The sequence below is a fragment of the Bos javanicus genome, chromosome 11 (assembly GCF_032452875.1).
Source record: "Bos javanicus breed banteng chromosome 11, ARS-OSU_banteng_1.0, whole genome shotgun sequence".
In the NCBI taxonomy this organism is placed as follows: domain Eukaryota; kingdom Metazoa; phylum Chordata; class Mammalia; order Artiodactyla; family Bovidae; genus Bos; species Bos javanicus.
The window spans coordinates 3,285,214-3,301,835 of record NC_083878.1 but is presented as its reverse complement, the minus strand read 5'-3'; the positions used below and the strand labels follow the sequence as shown (position 1 = coordinate 3,301,835).

At 49.5% G+C, this 16,622-nt stretch overlaps 1 protein-coding gene across 3 annotated transcripts in view; it reads left to right on the top strand.

Moving 5' to 3' along the window:
- Nucleotides 1–11,406, top strand: part of TMEM131 (transmembrane protein 131) — a 186,679-nt gene extending 175,273 nt beyond the window's left edge. For 2 of the 3 annotated variants that reach the window (XM_061431587.1, XM_061431584.1), the window contains 8 exons: nt 3,764–3,888; nt 4,079–4,228; nt 6,406–6,571; nt 7,231–7,352; nt 7,455–7,551; nt 8,327–8,424; nt 8,999–9,159; nt 10,355–11,406. In XM_061431587.1, coding sequence (XP_061287571.1) covers nt 3,764–3,888; nt 4,079–4,228; nt 6,406–6,571; nt 7,231–7,352; nt 7,455–7,551; nt 8,327–8,424; nt 8,999–9,159; nt 10,355–10,639 — 1,204 coding nt within the window. In that variant the 3' untranslated portion in view covers nt 10,640–11,406. The remainder of the gene's footprint in view (nt 1–3,763; nt 3,889–4,078; nt 4,229–6,405; nt 6,572–7,230; nt 7,353–7,454; nt 7,552–8,326; nt 8,425–8,998; nt 9,160–10,354) is intronic. The other variant, XM_061431586.1, reaches the window with a different exon arrangement.
- The last annotated feature ends 5,216 nt before the right edge of the window (nt 11,407–16,622 follow it).

Sequence of the window (16,622 nt, the reverse complement as noted above, 5' to 3'; positions counted from 1 at the left end):
GATCTGGACTCCAGGCTGTAAAACTTGGAAAAATGTATTCTTGACCTGTGATTCCCAGGTGGTACTAGTGGCAAAGAACCCGCCTGCCAACGCAGGAGGCTTAAGAGACCTCAGGAAACTTCCCTGGAGAAGGGCATGGCAGCCCACTCCAGCATTCTTGCCTGAAGACTCCCACAGACACAAGAGCCTGGCAGGCAGCCATCTAAAGGGTCGCAAAGAGTCAGACACACTGAAGCAACTTAACACACGGCACATACATTCTTACCTTGTGAAAAAAAAGTGCTCAGGGCAGATATTACCACCAGACAGTTGCCAGGGTCCTTGGGCCCCTCAGGGAGGGCGCCCTACAAAATGTTTCCCCAAGGAAATGAATGATTTGAACTATTGGGTTATTATTTCCTAAGGTTACTTCATACTTTCATTAACTTTGGGTCTCATAAACTAGTCCTGGTTTTAGAGTTGCTGACAGTGCCATACTAGTTCATCGTACAAGATGGCCATCTGCATGGAAGCCAGTGTTGACCTTCTTCTCTGATAAGTGGACATCAACCCAGGAAGTTGAGGGAATTATGTATAAGTTAATGAAGGAAGACATGGTTTGTTGTCATCAGAACTGACCATAGCTTTGCAGAAAGTCTGTTCTTACTCAGATTCTAGGAATAAAGCTTGAACTCTGCAAAAACACCAGTAAACTGGACTCTGTCCCTAGATGATACAGCTTAACTCAACAGGGCCAGCTTGTCCTATAGAAACAGAAGCTAATCAGAAGTTAGTGATTACTGCATAAAAATGTAACCTTGTCCCTAAACTTAAGAAGCAACACAGTACATGGCAATATTAGTAATGGAGTGTTTATACTTAAAGTTACCCTTTTGTGCAAATGTCGGTTGAAGTAGCCTCACTACACAGCTTGTCGAGAAGGATCTGACGTGGTTAGAATAGAGTCAAGTGGAATAATGGCACTTGACTCTGCCCTGAGGGAACCAGCCTGAGGCACTTTGGTGCTAATACTCTGGCTCCCCAAGACAGGAATAACAGCCCTAGTCAAGTGGCTAGAGATTCTTCTTCTAGGCCTTTTTCAGGCTTAGTTGACTGACCAGATGTTTTAAAGCGTTGTTGTTCAGTGCTGAATCATGTCCGACTCTGCGACCCCATGAACTGCGTGCAACACGCCAGGCTTCCCAGTGCTCACTATGTTTTTAAAGTAGAAAAATCCAAATTATGAAAAACCTTAATTTTTACATATCCTGAGATCTTGTGAGAATGGAATGTTGTGCTGTCATTGTTAGGATCATAAGTTTAAAAGCCCAGCTTCTGAGGATTATCTTAGTGAAACCAGTCCATAGGTGATTGTCACCATGGGGAGACCGTTTATTCTCCTTGACGCCCAAGCTCAGTACATTTAAAACAGATTGTACATATGCATTAATCCTCTCATCCTTCTTCCAGTGACTTCTGTTGTATTCTGACCTTTCTAGGAAGTCAGTTGACTGTTAGCAGGTTTGACTTTGAGGATCTGTGAAAGACTGCGTTTGATGCCGTGACTCTGCAAGGGGTATTGAGGGAGTTTGCTGGTATTCCCAGAGCCAGAGCTGCCCACTCTCCAGCCCCCAGTCAGGAGGCAGAGTGAGAACTCACATTTTTTTAAAGATTCATTTATTTATTTGGCTGCACCAGGTCTTAGTTGCAGCATGTGGATCTAGTTCCCTGACCAGGGATCCAACCCGGGCCCCTGCATTGAGCACAGGGTCTTGGCCACTGGACCACCAGGGCAGTCTCAGCTCACGTCCTCTTGATGTGTGTAGTTAACAGAGATCATTACCAGAAGGCAGTTTAAGCAATATGCTCTAAAGTGTCTTTTTAAATTGTCTTTGTCAATCGTAAGGAGAAAGCCAGATGTATAAAGCTGCAGCCCTAATAGGCTCACCCATGAACAGTGCATTGTTTTCATGTCGGTTCGTTAGCCCACCTAAAATTCTACTCATCTGGGTGAACCGAGCCCTTTGGATTTTTGGTTAGCCTTTATACTAATTCCAAATGTAACAACAATTTATGATAGAAAATTTGTGAAATATAAAGAAACAAAAGAATGAAAAGAAAATGACCTTTGACCAACTACCTTATATAATGTTTATAAAGCACCTCTGTTAAAATTTGTTTATGAAATCATGCTTTATATTACCATTATATATATATATATATATATATATATATAAAATCTGCTTACCTTTTTGAAAGAAGGGGACATGTGCTAGTGATGGACACTGGGGTGCCACTGGATATAGAAAGTCTGAGCCGTCCTCACATTTGCGATCTGGTGTGAGCTAGCTTGGACAGTGCCAGGCCCAGAGCCCAGCAGAGATCTGCTACCCCCTAGGAGGGTGAACTCGGAGGGGTAGTGGAAGGAGGATGTGGCGCTTTAAGAACCTGAAGGGTGGGGCTGGGAGGGGGTGGGGGGCAGAGTGCTGGGTCGGAATGACACCCCTGGAGGCTGGGGTAGCAAGTGCACTTAGGTGGAAAATGCCAGACACTGCCCACTTTAAGAACGTTTATATTGATCAGTGAACTGTGAAGTTTTAGTGGAAAGCCAGCTATCAGCTCAGCCTCGAACTGACAGCTTTGCGGCCATCACCAGAGCCCACTGATGATTTTTAGAGTAATTCTTGTAAGGGGCCACTGGGTTGCCTCAGCTGAAAGGCGTCCTTCTGCTGGGCCGCGTCAGTCTGGCTCCTGTCAGCGGAGAGGCCTCGTGATCTTGGTGGGCAGCACAGAGGCGACTTGTGAGGTTTTACGGTTCGCGTGTTTCCAAGGCTCACCATACTGCCTATGTGGGCCATCTCCCCAGGTCATTTCTCCTAAAGATCACTTCTCTCTCAGCAGACTTCAATGTTTTCTTCATCGGGCTGTGGAAACTTAAAAATAGCCCTTAAAACTTAAACTTGTCTCCCGTTTTGCCTTGCTGACAGGAAGTTCAGAGCCAATTAATTGTCCTATTTATACATGTTTATTATGTTAAGCTTGCCTCTTAATATTTTAGAAGTAATATACTCTAAATAGATCAGTGAAAATAATATTTAAGTTTTGGCCTAAGATGAACCCTGAGTTCAAGAATAGAGAAGAATATTTATCCTACCCACTCAGCCTAGACCTTAGACAAACAAGAGAGTCCTGCCGCCCTGCCGTGGGCTTTAGGGGATTTGTAGGTCACTCAGGAACCAGCCCTGGTGAATTTAGCCCTGGTTCACTGCATGGTGTCCATGGGAAAACAGGTTCAGAGTTTTGAGTCACGGAACCTTTGACAGTTCTAAGTCTGAGACCTTTCAGCGTCTCCATATTCAAGAGTCCTGCAGGCAGTGCACACATTGGGTGAGGATCTAGGTGCTGGGTGAGGAGGCTTCAGGTGGGTTGAGACCTGCTCACGAGCAGAATGACTGCACTTAGCAGCTCCTACAAGGCTAGTTTGTACAAACAGCTTCCTACACCTTATCTGAGGTAGGTGCTCTGACCCGTTACACATTATTAAATAATGGACCTCAGTTCCCTGTCTGCTGTCAGAATAGCAGAGGATAAGTCTGTCCATGTCTTCTGAGCAGTATTAGAAGTGCTTGGAAGGCAGCCAGCCCTCAGGACGGTGGGTGGATAATGCATCAGGAGGCCAAATGAGTCAAAGAAGCTGTTGAGATTGTAGCCGGATCAGTGACTTCTCCTCTCAGCCCTGAAACAAAGCGTTGTGTTTGAATGTCCCACCGTGGTTGTCTTTCAGTTGCTTAGAGCTACCGTATACTGCCCCCTTGGAAAGCAAACAGCGCCGAAATCTCCCAACCAAGATTCCTCTTCCAACTACACTGACCAGTGGATCCAAACCACGAAACTCCCAGAAAACAAAAGGTATTTTCCTTTCTCGTCGTACAGGCGGCCTAACAGTTCGTTGTACTAGTAGTTGTTGGTTGTGAGTTCACAGTATTCAGGAGTCGTCGGGCATAGGTGGATTCTCATTCTCATCAGAAGGTTTTTTGAAATTGGCCCCAAAGAAAGGGATGATCCTCCATCATGGCTTTCTTTTCTGAATTCTGGACAGGTACAAGTAAGTTAGTGGATAGCAGGCCACCTGCCCTCGCAAAGTTTCTCCCAAACAGTCAAGAACTAGGCAACACCAGCAGCTCAGAAGGTGAAAAAGACTCTCCACCGCCAGAGTGGGATTCCGTGCCTGTTCACAAGCCCGGCAGCTGTAAGTACGGTGCTCCCCACAGCCGCAGAGCATCCGGGTCTGGGCGGGAAAACGGCAGGGCGTCTTGCCAGCAAAGGAGACCCAGGGTCTGTGTGCCGGAGCCGGTTTGTAGCAGCCAGCAGCCACGTCGGCAAAGGGCCTAAAGTGTGATCAGCCGTAGAGTAAGCGTTCATAGCAGAGCAGTCAGACAGTTCAGGGAGCTGCTTCACCACCTGCTTCCCTCTGTACGACATGGAAAGTTCCAGTAGAGCAGTGAACCATCCGGAGAAGGCCTGGCATCCCGGCCCCTGGTTAGTTCCTTGTATGTCTACAGCGCAGCCCCTTTTGTGAGAATTCACTTTGTTCCCAGTTTGCCGCATCTTCTCCGAAGACAGCCGTGTGAAGGCATTAGTTTTCTCACCAGCTTCCTGACCTTGTTCCCCGGGTCTGGCCTGCAGGAAATCATGGCAGGAGCACTGTCTCCCAGAACAGGGTGGGGGCCCTCAGGCTCTAGATAGATAGGACCTGGAAGAGGAAAGACCACCGCAGCCAGGGCCGGGGGGCAGGGCATTGGCAGTCAGCTCTGTAGGGCTGATCTGTCTGCACTCAGCCACCATATCAGAGTGACTCCATTGGGCCCATTTGCGCCAAAGGGAAAATCCGGGGTGAGTACCAGGTTAGAGGTCACGGAGGTTTAGAGAAGAGGGGTGATGGGAGGCCAGTGAGTTGAATGAGGGCGAAGAACTTGGGTGAGGTGGGCGTTGAGCACAAGCCTGTGTAAATACTCCCTGAAAAGAGACACTCCCTGGGTTAAAACCTGCAGCCCCGTATTTGCTATGAAACTTTCTGGAGCCTTTTTAGTACTTTCTTCTTGCTTGAGATGAGGGAGAGAGTCCGAAATCCCTGGTCATTCAAGAAATGAGTTGAACGAGTCTCTGGGTCATCCTGGGGTCCAGGCTGCTGCTCTCAGGCCCTTAGATCCCCTCCGAGGTTTCAACAGGACGCTGGTGCTCGGATTGTACCCTGTGACAGGGGCCGTTTCCCCACAGGGAGTAAACTCCATGTTCCCGGGGAGCCGGTTTCACTGGGCTGTGTGAAGCCCAGCGAAGCCTGGGGGATTCTCCAGGGACGCAGTGTGCGTGTCGGGTCAGCAGACATCCGGGCAGGTGGGGAGGGGAGATTCTTCCAGCGAGCGAGGGTGAGGGGACAGGTGGAAACGGCAGGTGACTAGGGGCCAGCCCCGTGGGGGAAGCATGGGGAGAGCTTTTAGGGCAGGTGCACAGCTGAAGGTGGGAAAACTAACTCGGGCTTTGAAGAGACGGGGGCCTGGACACTACCAAGATCACGTGAGCTCACCTGGGCCCAGCCCCTTGCCTGTTGGGAGAGGCACGCAGTGCTGGAGGGAAGGGGAACCACCCACAGAGCCAGCTGGATTCTGAGGGTGAGGGGTACAGGCCCTACCGGGTGGGTAGGGAGCAGAGCAGCCCGTCCTTGCTCTGGAGGCTCGAAAGGCCAGCCAGAGGGACCAGGGTGGCAACACACTGAGCTGGGCAAAGAGACAAGCGGGATGCTCGGCCAGAGGGGTCGTGCCAGGGTAACTGGGCAAGTAGGGTCCCCCAGAGACTGAGCTTGTGGAGGCCAAGCCCTCTCCTCGCACCTTGCGTCACAGCACCAGGGCACACGTGACGGACATGCAGGGTGGTACCTGTTTCTGATAAGTTACGTGTTTCCATTGAGTGAATGCAGAATCTGTCTTATTTTCTGTTTAAAATTTTTGAAACAGCTGTGCTTTAAAGGGCAGCAGACATAGAGTATCCTTGTAAAACAGGGACCTGGCAGGCCCACGGAGCGCAAGGGTCCCCCTAGGGGAGCTGGGGTGCTCTCCCAGCCCCACACCTGTGAGGCTGGGACCTGTGTGGTACTCCAGGGTCTTCCAGGTCCAGGCAGAGACTCCACCTGCCCGTCCCTGCGGACAGGGGGAAGCTTCCTGCCAGCCTGAGGAGGGAGGGGCCTCACCCCCCAGGAAGGGCCTGCAGAGCTGGGTCACGTGGGAGATTCTGCAAAAGGCAGAGAAACAGCACACGTGAAAGCTGTAGGCTTTGCATCACTGCCTTTGATGTTAGAATATCAAAAGCAACTATTTTTTAAGACTAAAAATCGAAATGTCACAATTGAGACTTTTTAATTTTAATTTGCAGCTACAGATAGTCTTTATAAACTCTCTCTGCAAACCCTCAACGCAGACATCTTCCTGAAACAACGCCAGACCTCGCCGCCGCCCACCTCCCCCTCACCGCCCGCCGCACCCTGCCCGTTCACGTCCCGGGGCAGCTACAGCAGCATCGTCCATGGCAGCCCGGGCAGGTGGGCTCGCAGCCGAGCTGGGGCCGGGTCGGGGGGACCCTCAGAGGCTGCAGGGCCATCCCGCCCTGTGCAGGCTCAGCCCCGCTCCCCAGCCCTTACCTCAGGGCAGCCCCGTAGTCAGGGTCTGGTTCAGGAGCCAGAAAGCACATCCTGAATGAAGCCCCACAAGCTGTGCTGAGAGTCGAGGAAACAGGCTTATGGGTCATTTGCTCTGAGCCTGTGGCGGGTGAAGGTCACAGTGACAGGGCAGGGCCTGCAAGAGCCGAGCACACGGGAGGCACAGAGCCCGACCGTTAGTGTGACTGTGGCCTTGACAGGGGGTGCCACTCGCAGACTGAGGGCCTGCGCTCCTCCCCGCCCTGCGTCCTCCCGGCCGGGGCTCCTCACCCACGGCCGGCACGGGGACGCGGCAGCCGTGGTCGGCCCTTCCTGCCTGGCGGCCCGCTCCTTGTTCCCTCTAGAAAGGGCTGCCCCGGCTCTTTTCCTTCCCTTCGCTCCACACCCCTGACTTTCCACCTGACCGCAGAGTCTCGGGCTGGCCACCCCCAGCCCTGCTGGAGCCACAGCCCCTGGGCCATGAGTCCCCGGGGCGGCCGGGGCCGGGGTGGGGGTAGTGCCAGCAGGACTGAGGGGGCTCTCGGCTTGCTTCTTCCCTCCAGCGACTCTAAAGCAAAGCAGCCAAGCGGGAGCAAACACAAACTGACAAAAGCCGCTTCTCTCCCGGGCAAGAATGGCAACCCCACTTTCGCTGCGGTCACGGCTGGGTATGACAAGAGCCCAGGTGAGTGGCTTGGCATCAGAGACCAGGCACCACTGGGCCTTGGGCCTGGGCACATACCTGTGGCCCAGCTGCCTCCCGCTGACTCGGAGCCCGTTATTACAGGTGGGAACGGCTTTGCCAAAGTTTCTTCAAGCAAAACAGATTTCTCTAGCAGCCTTGGCATTTCACACACTCCTGTTGACAGCGATGGCTCAGACAGGTATGGCCGGCCCACCTCAATCAGGGTGGAGGCAAGCGGGCTTCTCAGGCTGGGTTGACATCTTCCAGCTGTTCGTGTGCTCTGAGGCCCCTAGATGACAAGCAGATGTTTGGTGGGGGTCTCTGCTCCCTCCTGGGCCCCCTGACAGGGGAGGAGGCACCCGCAACACAGCCCACCCCCGCGGAGGGGCAGGTGTGTGACCGCCTTCTAAGTCTCTTGTTGTCCCTCTCCGTTGTCATGGTCGTTGTGGAAAGGCTGTGACCTCACCATGAGAAGCAGAGGAAGCAGACTGTGAGAGGAAGGGCCCAGGAGCAGACTCCAGGCAGTCACTGCACTGTCGGGCTTTGACCCAGAGCAGCCACAGGGGCCTGGTGGTGTGCAGGCACTGCCTCGGTTCACTTGCCTGGATAACATTCCCACAGTAAAATAATAAAACTTCAAGTAGACTCTCAGTTTCACCTGCCTGATACTAACAAGAAAACGAATCCTAGATGTGAAACAGTTTAATAAATCTTCCATCACTGAAAGGTAAATAAGGAAGAAATACCTCTTTTCTGCACAGAACACTTGCTCTGAGCCAGGCTCCCAACCTGTGGCAGAGTGGCCTGAGCTCTGGGCCCTCCGGGCACGGAGCAGTCTCCAGGTCTCCCTGTTGTCTGTGGCACGCGCGCGCCCATTGGAGCAGGGCCTGCCATGCGCGCAGCTGTGAGCGCTGGGTCTGTCTCCATTGACCATCACGTTCTTGTGTGTTGCGTTTTTCTCTCCCAACATTCAGCTCGGGTCTGTGGAGCCCCGTGAGCAACCCCAGCAGCCCTGACTTCACACCCCTCAACTCGTTCTCAGCCTTTGGGAATTCTTTTAACCTAACTGGTGGTGAGTGTTTAAACCCTGGACCATGACTAGTGAGCCATGGACAGATGGAGGGAGGAGACTGGTGGCCGTCTGGGGGACGTGTTTGAAAGATGCATTTCCCTTGCCAGCGCTGTCAGGCAGCCGTAGGCGTGGGCACGGGGCTGACTCCTGGGAGGTGGGTCTGTCTCTGCTGCCCTGTCCTGGACGGGCCCCTCCCCATACCCCAGCCTGAAGGTGCAGTGGGTCTGCTCCATGCAGTGGGGATCCCCACTGGCTTATGTTCTGCAGAACTGACTTCAGAGCTTCAAGAAAGTTCTGTGTCTGAGAGGTGGCTCCTGGCTACGCTGGAGCTCCTTATTTTTCTTGCTGTTGAGAATTAGAATTCCCATTAGCTGTGATGGTGTTTGCACGTGACGGTCCGGTGAAAGGCGTGGGTGAGGTTCTGAGGTCATGGGCAGGGGTGCCCCCGACACCCCACCGTGAATGGTGGGGGCTGCTGGAGTGGGTGAGATGCAGACCCCTGAGAGGACACCCGACCTGCCCCGGGAGCACGGCCGGATCCAGCGCACACTCGCCTTTGCTTCCTCTCTTCCAGAAGTGTTCAGCAAGCTCGGGTTATCGCGATCATGCAATCAGCCCTCACAGAGGAGCTGGAATGAGCTAAGCAGCGGCCCCTCCTACCTCTGGGACTCGCCGGCCACAGAGCCCAGCCCTTCCTGGCCAGCCAGTTCCAGCTCCCCGACCCACACGGCCACAGTGAGTCCTGGGCTTGCTTGGCCTGCCTGCTCAGGCAGCGTCACAGCTGCCGCTGTCCCTGGGGGTGATGCTGACAGAGAAGAAGGATAACAGCAGTGTGAAGGCATGGGCACGCTCATCCTGTCCACTGCTGCGTCTTCATTTCTGCCAAAGTGACCATCAGTTCTCTTCAGAGCCGAGATGGTCCCGAAGTTACAGGAGGAAGGCTGAGACGCTGAGGCTTGATCTCTGAAGTCTCTCATTTCAGCCTCTCCCAACCTGTAAGTTAGACTGCAGGGTGACTGGGGGCCCCTCTCGGATCCCACCACCACCAGGTCAGACGGTGCCTGAGTGTGGCACACACTGGGTCCTGGGAGGCCCCGTGACTCCGGCTTTTTCTAGGTGCATCTGTTTATTTCTCGGCTAAATGGTTCTGCAAAGGTCATGTGCCCCAAAGAGTAAATGATTCCTGGTTTCAGCTTTGACAAAATCATGACAGAAAAATAGGATCCCATTGTGATCACTTCTTCATTCTCAGGAAGACTCAGTTAGATGTGCAAGGTTTGACCAGGAGATGTTTTAACTTCACCAGTTCCGAAGTTTGTCTTCACTCGTAATCATTCTGGCTTCAGTTCTCCAAGTGTCTTAACCGTTCTTTTAAAATGGGGTAGAACCCTTTGAGACCTTTCAGGCCATTATTGATGGGTCTCCCCTGGTGGCTCAGAGGGCAAAAGAATCCACCTGCAATGCAGGAGACTTGGGTTCTATCCCTGGGTCGGGAAGATCCTCTGGAGGAGGAAATGGCAACCCACTCCAGTGTTCTTGCCTGGAGAATCCCAGGGACAGAGGAGCCCGGGGGGCTTCAGCCCGTGGGATCATGAAAGAGTCTAAGCAGCTGACACCGCCGCCTTCTCCTCATTGCTGGTGCACCTGCCCAGCTCCTTCACGTGCTGCAGAGGTGGCGGGGCGGCTCACGGCCCCGTGAGCTTCACCTTCTGAAATGGGTGGGCTGCGCTCAGCCCCGGCTGTGGTGGGCACCCTTTAAAGTTTCAGAACCATCTGCTCAGGTGCTGAGGCGGCTGTGTGTATGAAACATCCACTTTAAAGTAGACAGTGAGAGGAGCCTGTGTCCTAGCCCGTCGTTAGCTTACCTTCCCCGCTCTGCCATCTGCCCCTTCACGTCTGATGCTCAGCGTCCTCTGTTTTGTCTCGTCAGCCCATCCTTGGCAGCACCAGCAGCCTGTGGTCGTCCACTCCGTTCAGCAGCTCCATCTGGTCCAGCAGCCTGCACAGCACCCTGCCCTTCACCAGCCCCACCAGTGCGTTGCCGAGCATCAGCCTCATGGGCCCCGAGAGCGCCCCGGCAGCTCACGCGCCCTCTGCCGCCAGCCCCACCGACGACCTGGGCCAGACCTACAACCCCTGGCGGATATGGAGCCCCACCATCGGACGGAGGAGCTCAGACCCCTGGTCGAATTCGCACTTCCCTCACGAGAATTGAAATTAGGCAAAAAAAGAAAAATAAAACGGTGGTGGCCCCTGGTCTAGACCGTGACGTGCCCGTTTCCGAGACATCTTGAAGGCTCTCCCCGCTGTTGCTGCCCACTCCTCACCCTCCTCATCTCTGCAGGGCAGGCTTACACCACTCGCTTCTTTCAGATCTTTCTTGCAATTATGATAATACGAGATTCGCTGTTGTGCTTTTAGAGAAAAGTCTGGACTCAGCCACAAACTCCAGTAAGACCTGTACATCTGAAAACCTTACCTGTTATCAGCTGCCCACCACCTGTCTTCTCCCACCTTATCTGTCTGTGTGAACACCAATTTGATATTACAGCAAGGTGACAACTCAAGTTGATTTCAGAAGTCCTGGCATGTGACAATTTTATTAAATTACCAAGGTTGGTTTTTTAATAATTTCACAATATTATACGCCAAGATCTAATTTTAAAAATGTATGAGGACTTTGTGCTGAAAATACAGAGTATTTTTTTAAAATAAGGCTGTCTCGGTTTAAAAGCAGATTACAGAAATGTTGTCAACTTTAAGAACAGTGAATGAATGTTAAAACATTCGGTTGAGACCATATGCATTTTCTGTGCTGTTTGTACTTGAGGTATGTAACATTTGTATACCTGAATTTATTTTCAAGATAAACTGAAATGCACATCGCCAAGTCTTGAGATACAAGATTGAAGGTGTATTTCTTAAAAATACAACTTTATGTTGTACTTTGAAATAAATGATGCTTTTTTCAAAAGCCTTGAATTTGTTGTGTGTCTTTTTTTTTTTTAAACACAGAATATGCATATGTTGGAGCTGTCTCACACTAAAGTAAGTCATTCTATCAAGTGCCTCATTCTGTGGAGTTGGACTTACTGTGGCTGGAAGCTCTGTGGCCTAATTAAATTCTGAGTATTTCCAGAGTATTCCCTAAAGGCCCTTGAGAGGAAAAAAAGCTCACACATCTAAAAAGAAGTGTTCGACCCTTTCCAGTTTTCGTATTCCCACAGCTCCTCCAAGTGGTGCCTGTAAAGATCACAGTTACCGGGCAGGTTCCACAGGCCGTAACACATGAGTTTGGTTTAATCTCTCAGAAAGTGCTGCCTGCTTCAGCAGGCTTCTCTTGTCATCCTTTTCCTGGCCTGTAAAGCCAGCCTCTGCTGGGGTAACCAGAGATGCTAAATGTGAACATTCTGTGTGGGGTCAGTCACAGCACAGAGAAATCCAGCCTTCCCCATGAAGGTCAGCATGTGGAGCTGAAGCGTCGTCTGGAGAGACGCTGAGCCTGGCCTTTTCCGTATTCTGTCTGAGACTCTGACACCAGCTTCCTGTTCATTCAGAGCTCAGGCGTGCCAGGCTCACGGAAGACCTGGGCCCTGGACCCGCATCTGCCTAGCAGGCGCTTCTGTGCAAGGGCAAAATCAAGACGCAGTTAAGGCGTGGGGTTCTTGTACACCACAGCAACTCATAAGATGTTACAAAGCTGCTGACCCACTGAGCGTCACACAAACCCTAGTTTACAGAAAGAAAAAAAAAGGTTTTGTTGGCAAACCTTACCTCAGTCAGTATCTCAGGGATCCTAAACTTGCATCTTTGGAAGAATCACCTGAAACTCCCAAATGCCTTCTTTGACCCCGTAGGACCCTCATCCTCAGGCTTGAGAAACATGTGGAAAGGGGAAAAGCACAAAGCGTCTGCTGTTACCTGGGTTTTTCAGATAATCCGGGGCAGGTATTTGAGAGGCAACCTACTCATCAACCAGACCCAAGCCTTTGACCAGATGCAGCCTGACAGTTACCTGCAAAACCAGGCCGCATAGTAGCTTGCTCTGTGCTAGGCCAAGGCTGAATTCAAAAGTTTGTAACATGGGTTTCCCCGGTGGCTCAGATGGTAAAGAATCCACCTGTAAATGCAGGAGGCATGAGTGCAAGCCTTGGGTTGGGAAGATACCCCCGGAGGAGGAAATGTCAGCCCACTCCAGGACTCTTGCCTGGAGAATTCCTTGGACAGAGGAGCCTGGCGGGCTACAGTCCATGCAGTCACAAAAAGCTGGACACGACTGAGTGACTAACACTTTCACTTCAAATATAACAATAAATAAAAACAATATATTGGTTATAAATTTTTATAGATTACTGCAATTCCTGAAAACGGTATGTTAACAAAATATCCAGATTAACCTTAAAAACTTAGACTAAAATTAGTCTTTAAATGTTGTTAGTTTCTGAAAAACTGATAGAATTTTAATTTGCCCTTATTTTATGTCAGTGGGGAGCAAAATATGCAGATGGTTTTGGATGATAGTATGTTTTTGCCATCTCAAAATTTTAGAGTAATTGAAATAAGTACTCATAAAATATTAACTTGACAGTTTTTATACTTCTGTCTAGAAGGAAGTCTTATGTCTGAAGGAAAAAGTACAGGTTGATTACTGAGTCATAATTAATGTAGATAGTGATACTGCGTGCAATAATGCAGAGACGTCATGTTATATGCCCAGGATAATAGACGATGTGATTGTCTTGATTTTTTTTTAATTCATCTTAATAATTTAATGTGATACAGTGCTAATACTGAAAGGTTAATATTTTAAAGCTACAGAAAAACTAAATCATCTGTTTATGTTTGTGTGTGCTCAGATGCTCAGTCCAGCTCTTTGTGACCCCGTGGAGTGTAGCCCACCAGGCTCCTCTGTCCATGGGCTTTCCCAGGCAAGAATGCAGGAGTGGGTTGCCCTTTCCTCTCCAGAGGATATTCCCCACCCAGGGATTGAGCCTGAATCCCTTACATCTCCTGCATTAGCAGGCAGAGTCTTTTTTTTTTCTTTCTTTATTTGGAGGATAATTACAACATTGTGATGGCCCCTGCCATACATTAACATGAATCGGTCATATGTACACGTGTTCCCCACATCCTGAACCTCCCTTCCACTTCCCTCCCCACCCTATCCTAAGTCATCCCTGAGCACTGGCTTTGGGCACCCTGCTTCATGCATCGAACACACCCTGGTCATCTACTTTACATGTGGTAATGTATATGAAAGGGAAAGTCACACAGTCGTGTCCGACTCTTTTCGACCATATGGACTGTAGCCCGCCAGGCTCCTCTATCCATGGAATTCTCCAGGCCAGAATACTGGAGTGGGTAGCTGTTCCCTCCTCCAGGGCATCTTCCTGACCCAAGGATCAAACCCAGGTCTCCTGCATTGCAGGCGGATTCTTTACCAGCTGAGTCCCCAGGGAAGAGGTAAGGTATCTGTTTCAATACTATTCTCTCAAATCATCCCACCCTCGGGCACTAGTATTATATATCTTACACTAGTATTTATATATCTATATACATTTAAATGCATACAAATAAATGCATATTAATCCTTTTTACATTTGTCTTATGTAAATAATGTACCAAAGAAGTAAAATTAGTACCTGGGTTTTTTTTAATGTAAGTTGACTTGGTAAGTATGCCAAATGAAGAGACCAAACTGTTAACTCAGCACTTTTTTTTTCCAAATACTTAATAATTTTGTTGGGCTTCCCAGGTGGCTCAGTGGTAAAGAATCCACCTACCAATGCAGGAGATGCAGGTTCAATCCCTGGGTCAGGAGAATCTCCTGGAGGAAATGGCAACCCACTCCAGGATTCTTGCCTGGAGAACCTCACGGACAGAGGAAACTGGCAAGCTACTGTCCATGAAGTCTCAAGAGAGTTGGCCACGTCTTGGCAACTAAACAATATATAATTTTGTTAGAGTCCTTAGAACAGCCCTGACTTAATTTTATTTGTTCCTAAAAGAAAAGCCTATCACAGACTTAAATTCACTCTTAAAATATAGACCTATCTGAGAAATCAAATCATACTCTGATGGCTGAAATATTTGCCTGTACCTGGACAAATTGGCAAAAAACCCTAAAAGCAAATATTTGTACTAGTCATTTAAATAAATGGGGGTGGGGATGAGAGGGTGTTAATCCACCAAATTTGAATGGTTTAGAAACAAAGAGGCTTTTTTCCGTTTGCCTGTACCACAGGCTTGCAGGATCTTAATTCCCTGAACAAGGAAGCAAACCAGGACCCCTGCAGTGAGAGCGCTCAGTCCTGACCACTGCTCCGTCAGGTAATCCCACAGAGAAGCTTCTAAGTTTGGCAAAGCCTATAAAGCTTGTGTCAGCTACAGATCGGTACTTGCCTGCCATCTACCTTCTACCTCTGCAAAGATTAAATGACATGCTGCTGCAGCTGCTGCCCTTCAGTGTCCCCTGCAGGAGTTCAGGCTGGGGAGCAGAAATGAGGCCTCCGTGCTAAGGGGGAAACTGGCAGGACAGGTTTTCAGATAGTTAGATATTTTCGGGAGCGGATTTTATGAGCCCAATTCTTGTATCTCCCCATATCTAGAAAAGCACTAAAATCCTTCATGGTGACAATTATTCCTCGTGACTAGCAGCGCTTCATGAGACTAGTAGAAACCTTTTGCAAAATACGTGCTTGATTGCATGTACTCCCCTTCACCAGACTCACATAAATACTGACCTGCCCTGCCTCTTCGGAGCAGCGTCTCAGAGCTGAGGTGCTGTCTCCCAGGCTGAAGTCCTCATTTTGCCGCAGATAAAACTGTGCTCACAACTCTCACGTCGTGCATTTTCTTTTAAGTCAACAGTTGAATGACAAAAACATTTTAGATGCTTTTCTGCTGTTTAAGAAAATACCTATAGTGACAGTAAAAGAGGGCTTCCTAAGTGGCTCAGTGGTATAAAGAATCCACCTGCAATGTGGAGACTCAGGTTCAATCCCTGGGTTGGGAAGATGCCCTGGAGGAGGAAATGGCACCCCACTCCAGTGTTCTTGCCTGGAGAATCCCACGGACAGAGGAACGCGGTGGCCTAGTCCGTGGGGCCACGAAAGAGTCAGACACGACTTAGTGACAAAACAGCAGCAAAGTCACAAAGACCCTGATGAGGCTCAGGCTGGCCACCACACCAGAGGGGAATTCGCCCATCTCACTGGCGAGAAAAGCTGGGGAAGTGCAGAGACACTGTATACTAACTGTCAGAGCAGAAAAGGTTAGGAAAAAAGATGGGAGAAGTCACGATGCACATTATATCTTAGGATAGCTGACTTACGCACCAAAAATATTTACAATGGAGTTGAACAAAATTTTTCATGATATAACCCATAAGAGCAGAGATAGATTGACAATATTCATCCATCACTCATAGGATAATGTTAGAAGTATTACCAGGGATGTCTCCACACTATCCTCCCCCAAAGCAAAACAATCCTGACAAAGTGTAAAGGAGCCCAGGGGCAAAACCAGAGGCTTGAAGGTACTTTACACACCTCCAAGGGGATGTCAAACACGTGCCTCCTGCCAGGGACTACAGATGCATTCTGGTGTTTATTTTCAACCGTAGATTGAAATTTTCCTTGTGAGGGCACCACAGACCTAACTAAGGCAAAAGAAACCCAAGACAGTGCTTGTTCCCAACCTGGAAAATTCCTGCTTACCTCTCTGATAACAGCATCTTTTTTCTAGTACTGTTACTAGAAACCCTGTTGTGCCTTTAATCCAGAAACTTCACTCTCTTTATGTCTACAATCCTCTAAAAAAAAGAAGAACTAATGATATTTTAAAAATAATAACAAACCTCCCAGAAACCTTAAAAAAATTTTAATGTAAAAAGATTACCCTAAGACTTTGCTGGTGATGCAGTGGATAAGAATCTGCCTGCCAATGCACGGGACACAGGTTCAATCACTGGTCTGGGAAGATCCCGCATGCCACAGAGCAACTAAGCCTGTGCTCCGCAACAAGAGAAGGCACCACAGTGAGAAGCCCAAGCACTGCAAAGAAAGAGTAGCCCCCGCTCTCCACAACTAGAGAAAGCCCACAGAAAGTAACACGGACCCAGCACAGCCAAAAATAAATTATTTTTTAAATTAAAAAAAATTTAAAGATCACCATTAGCATAGTTTATAAAATCGATC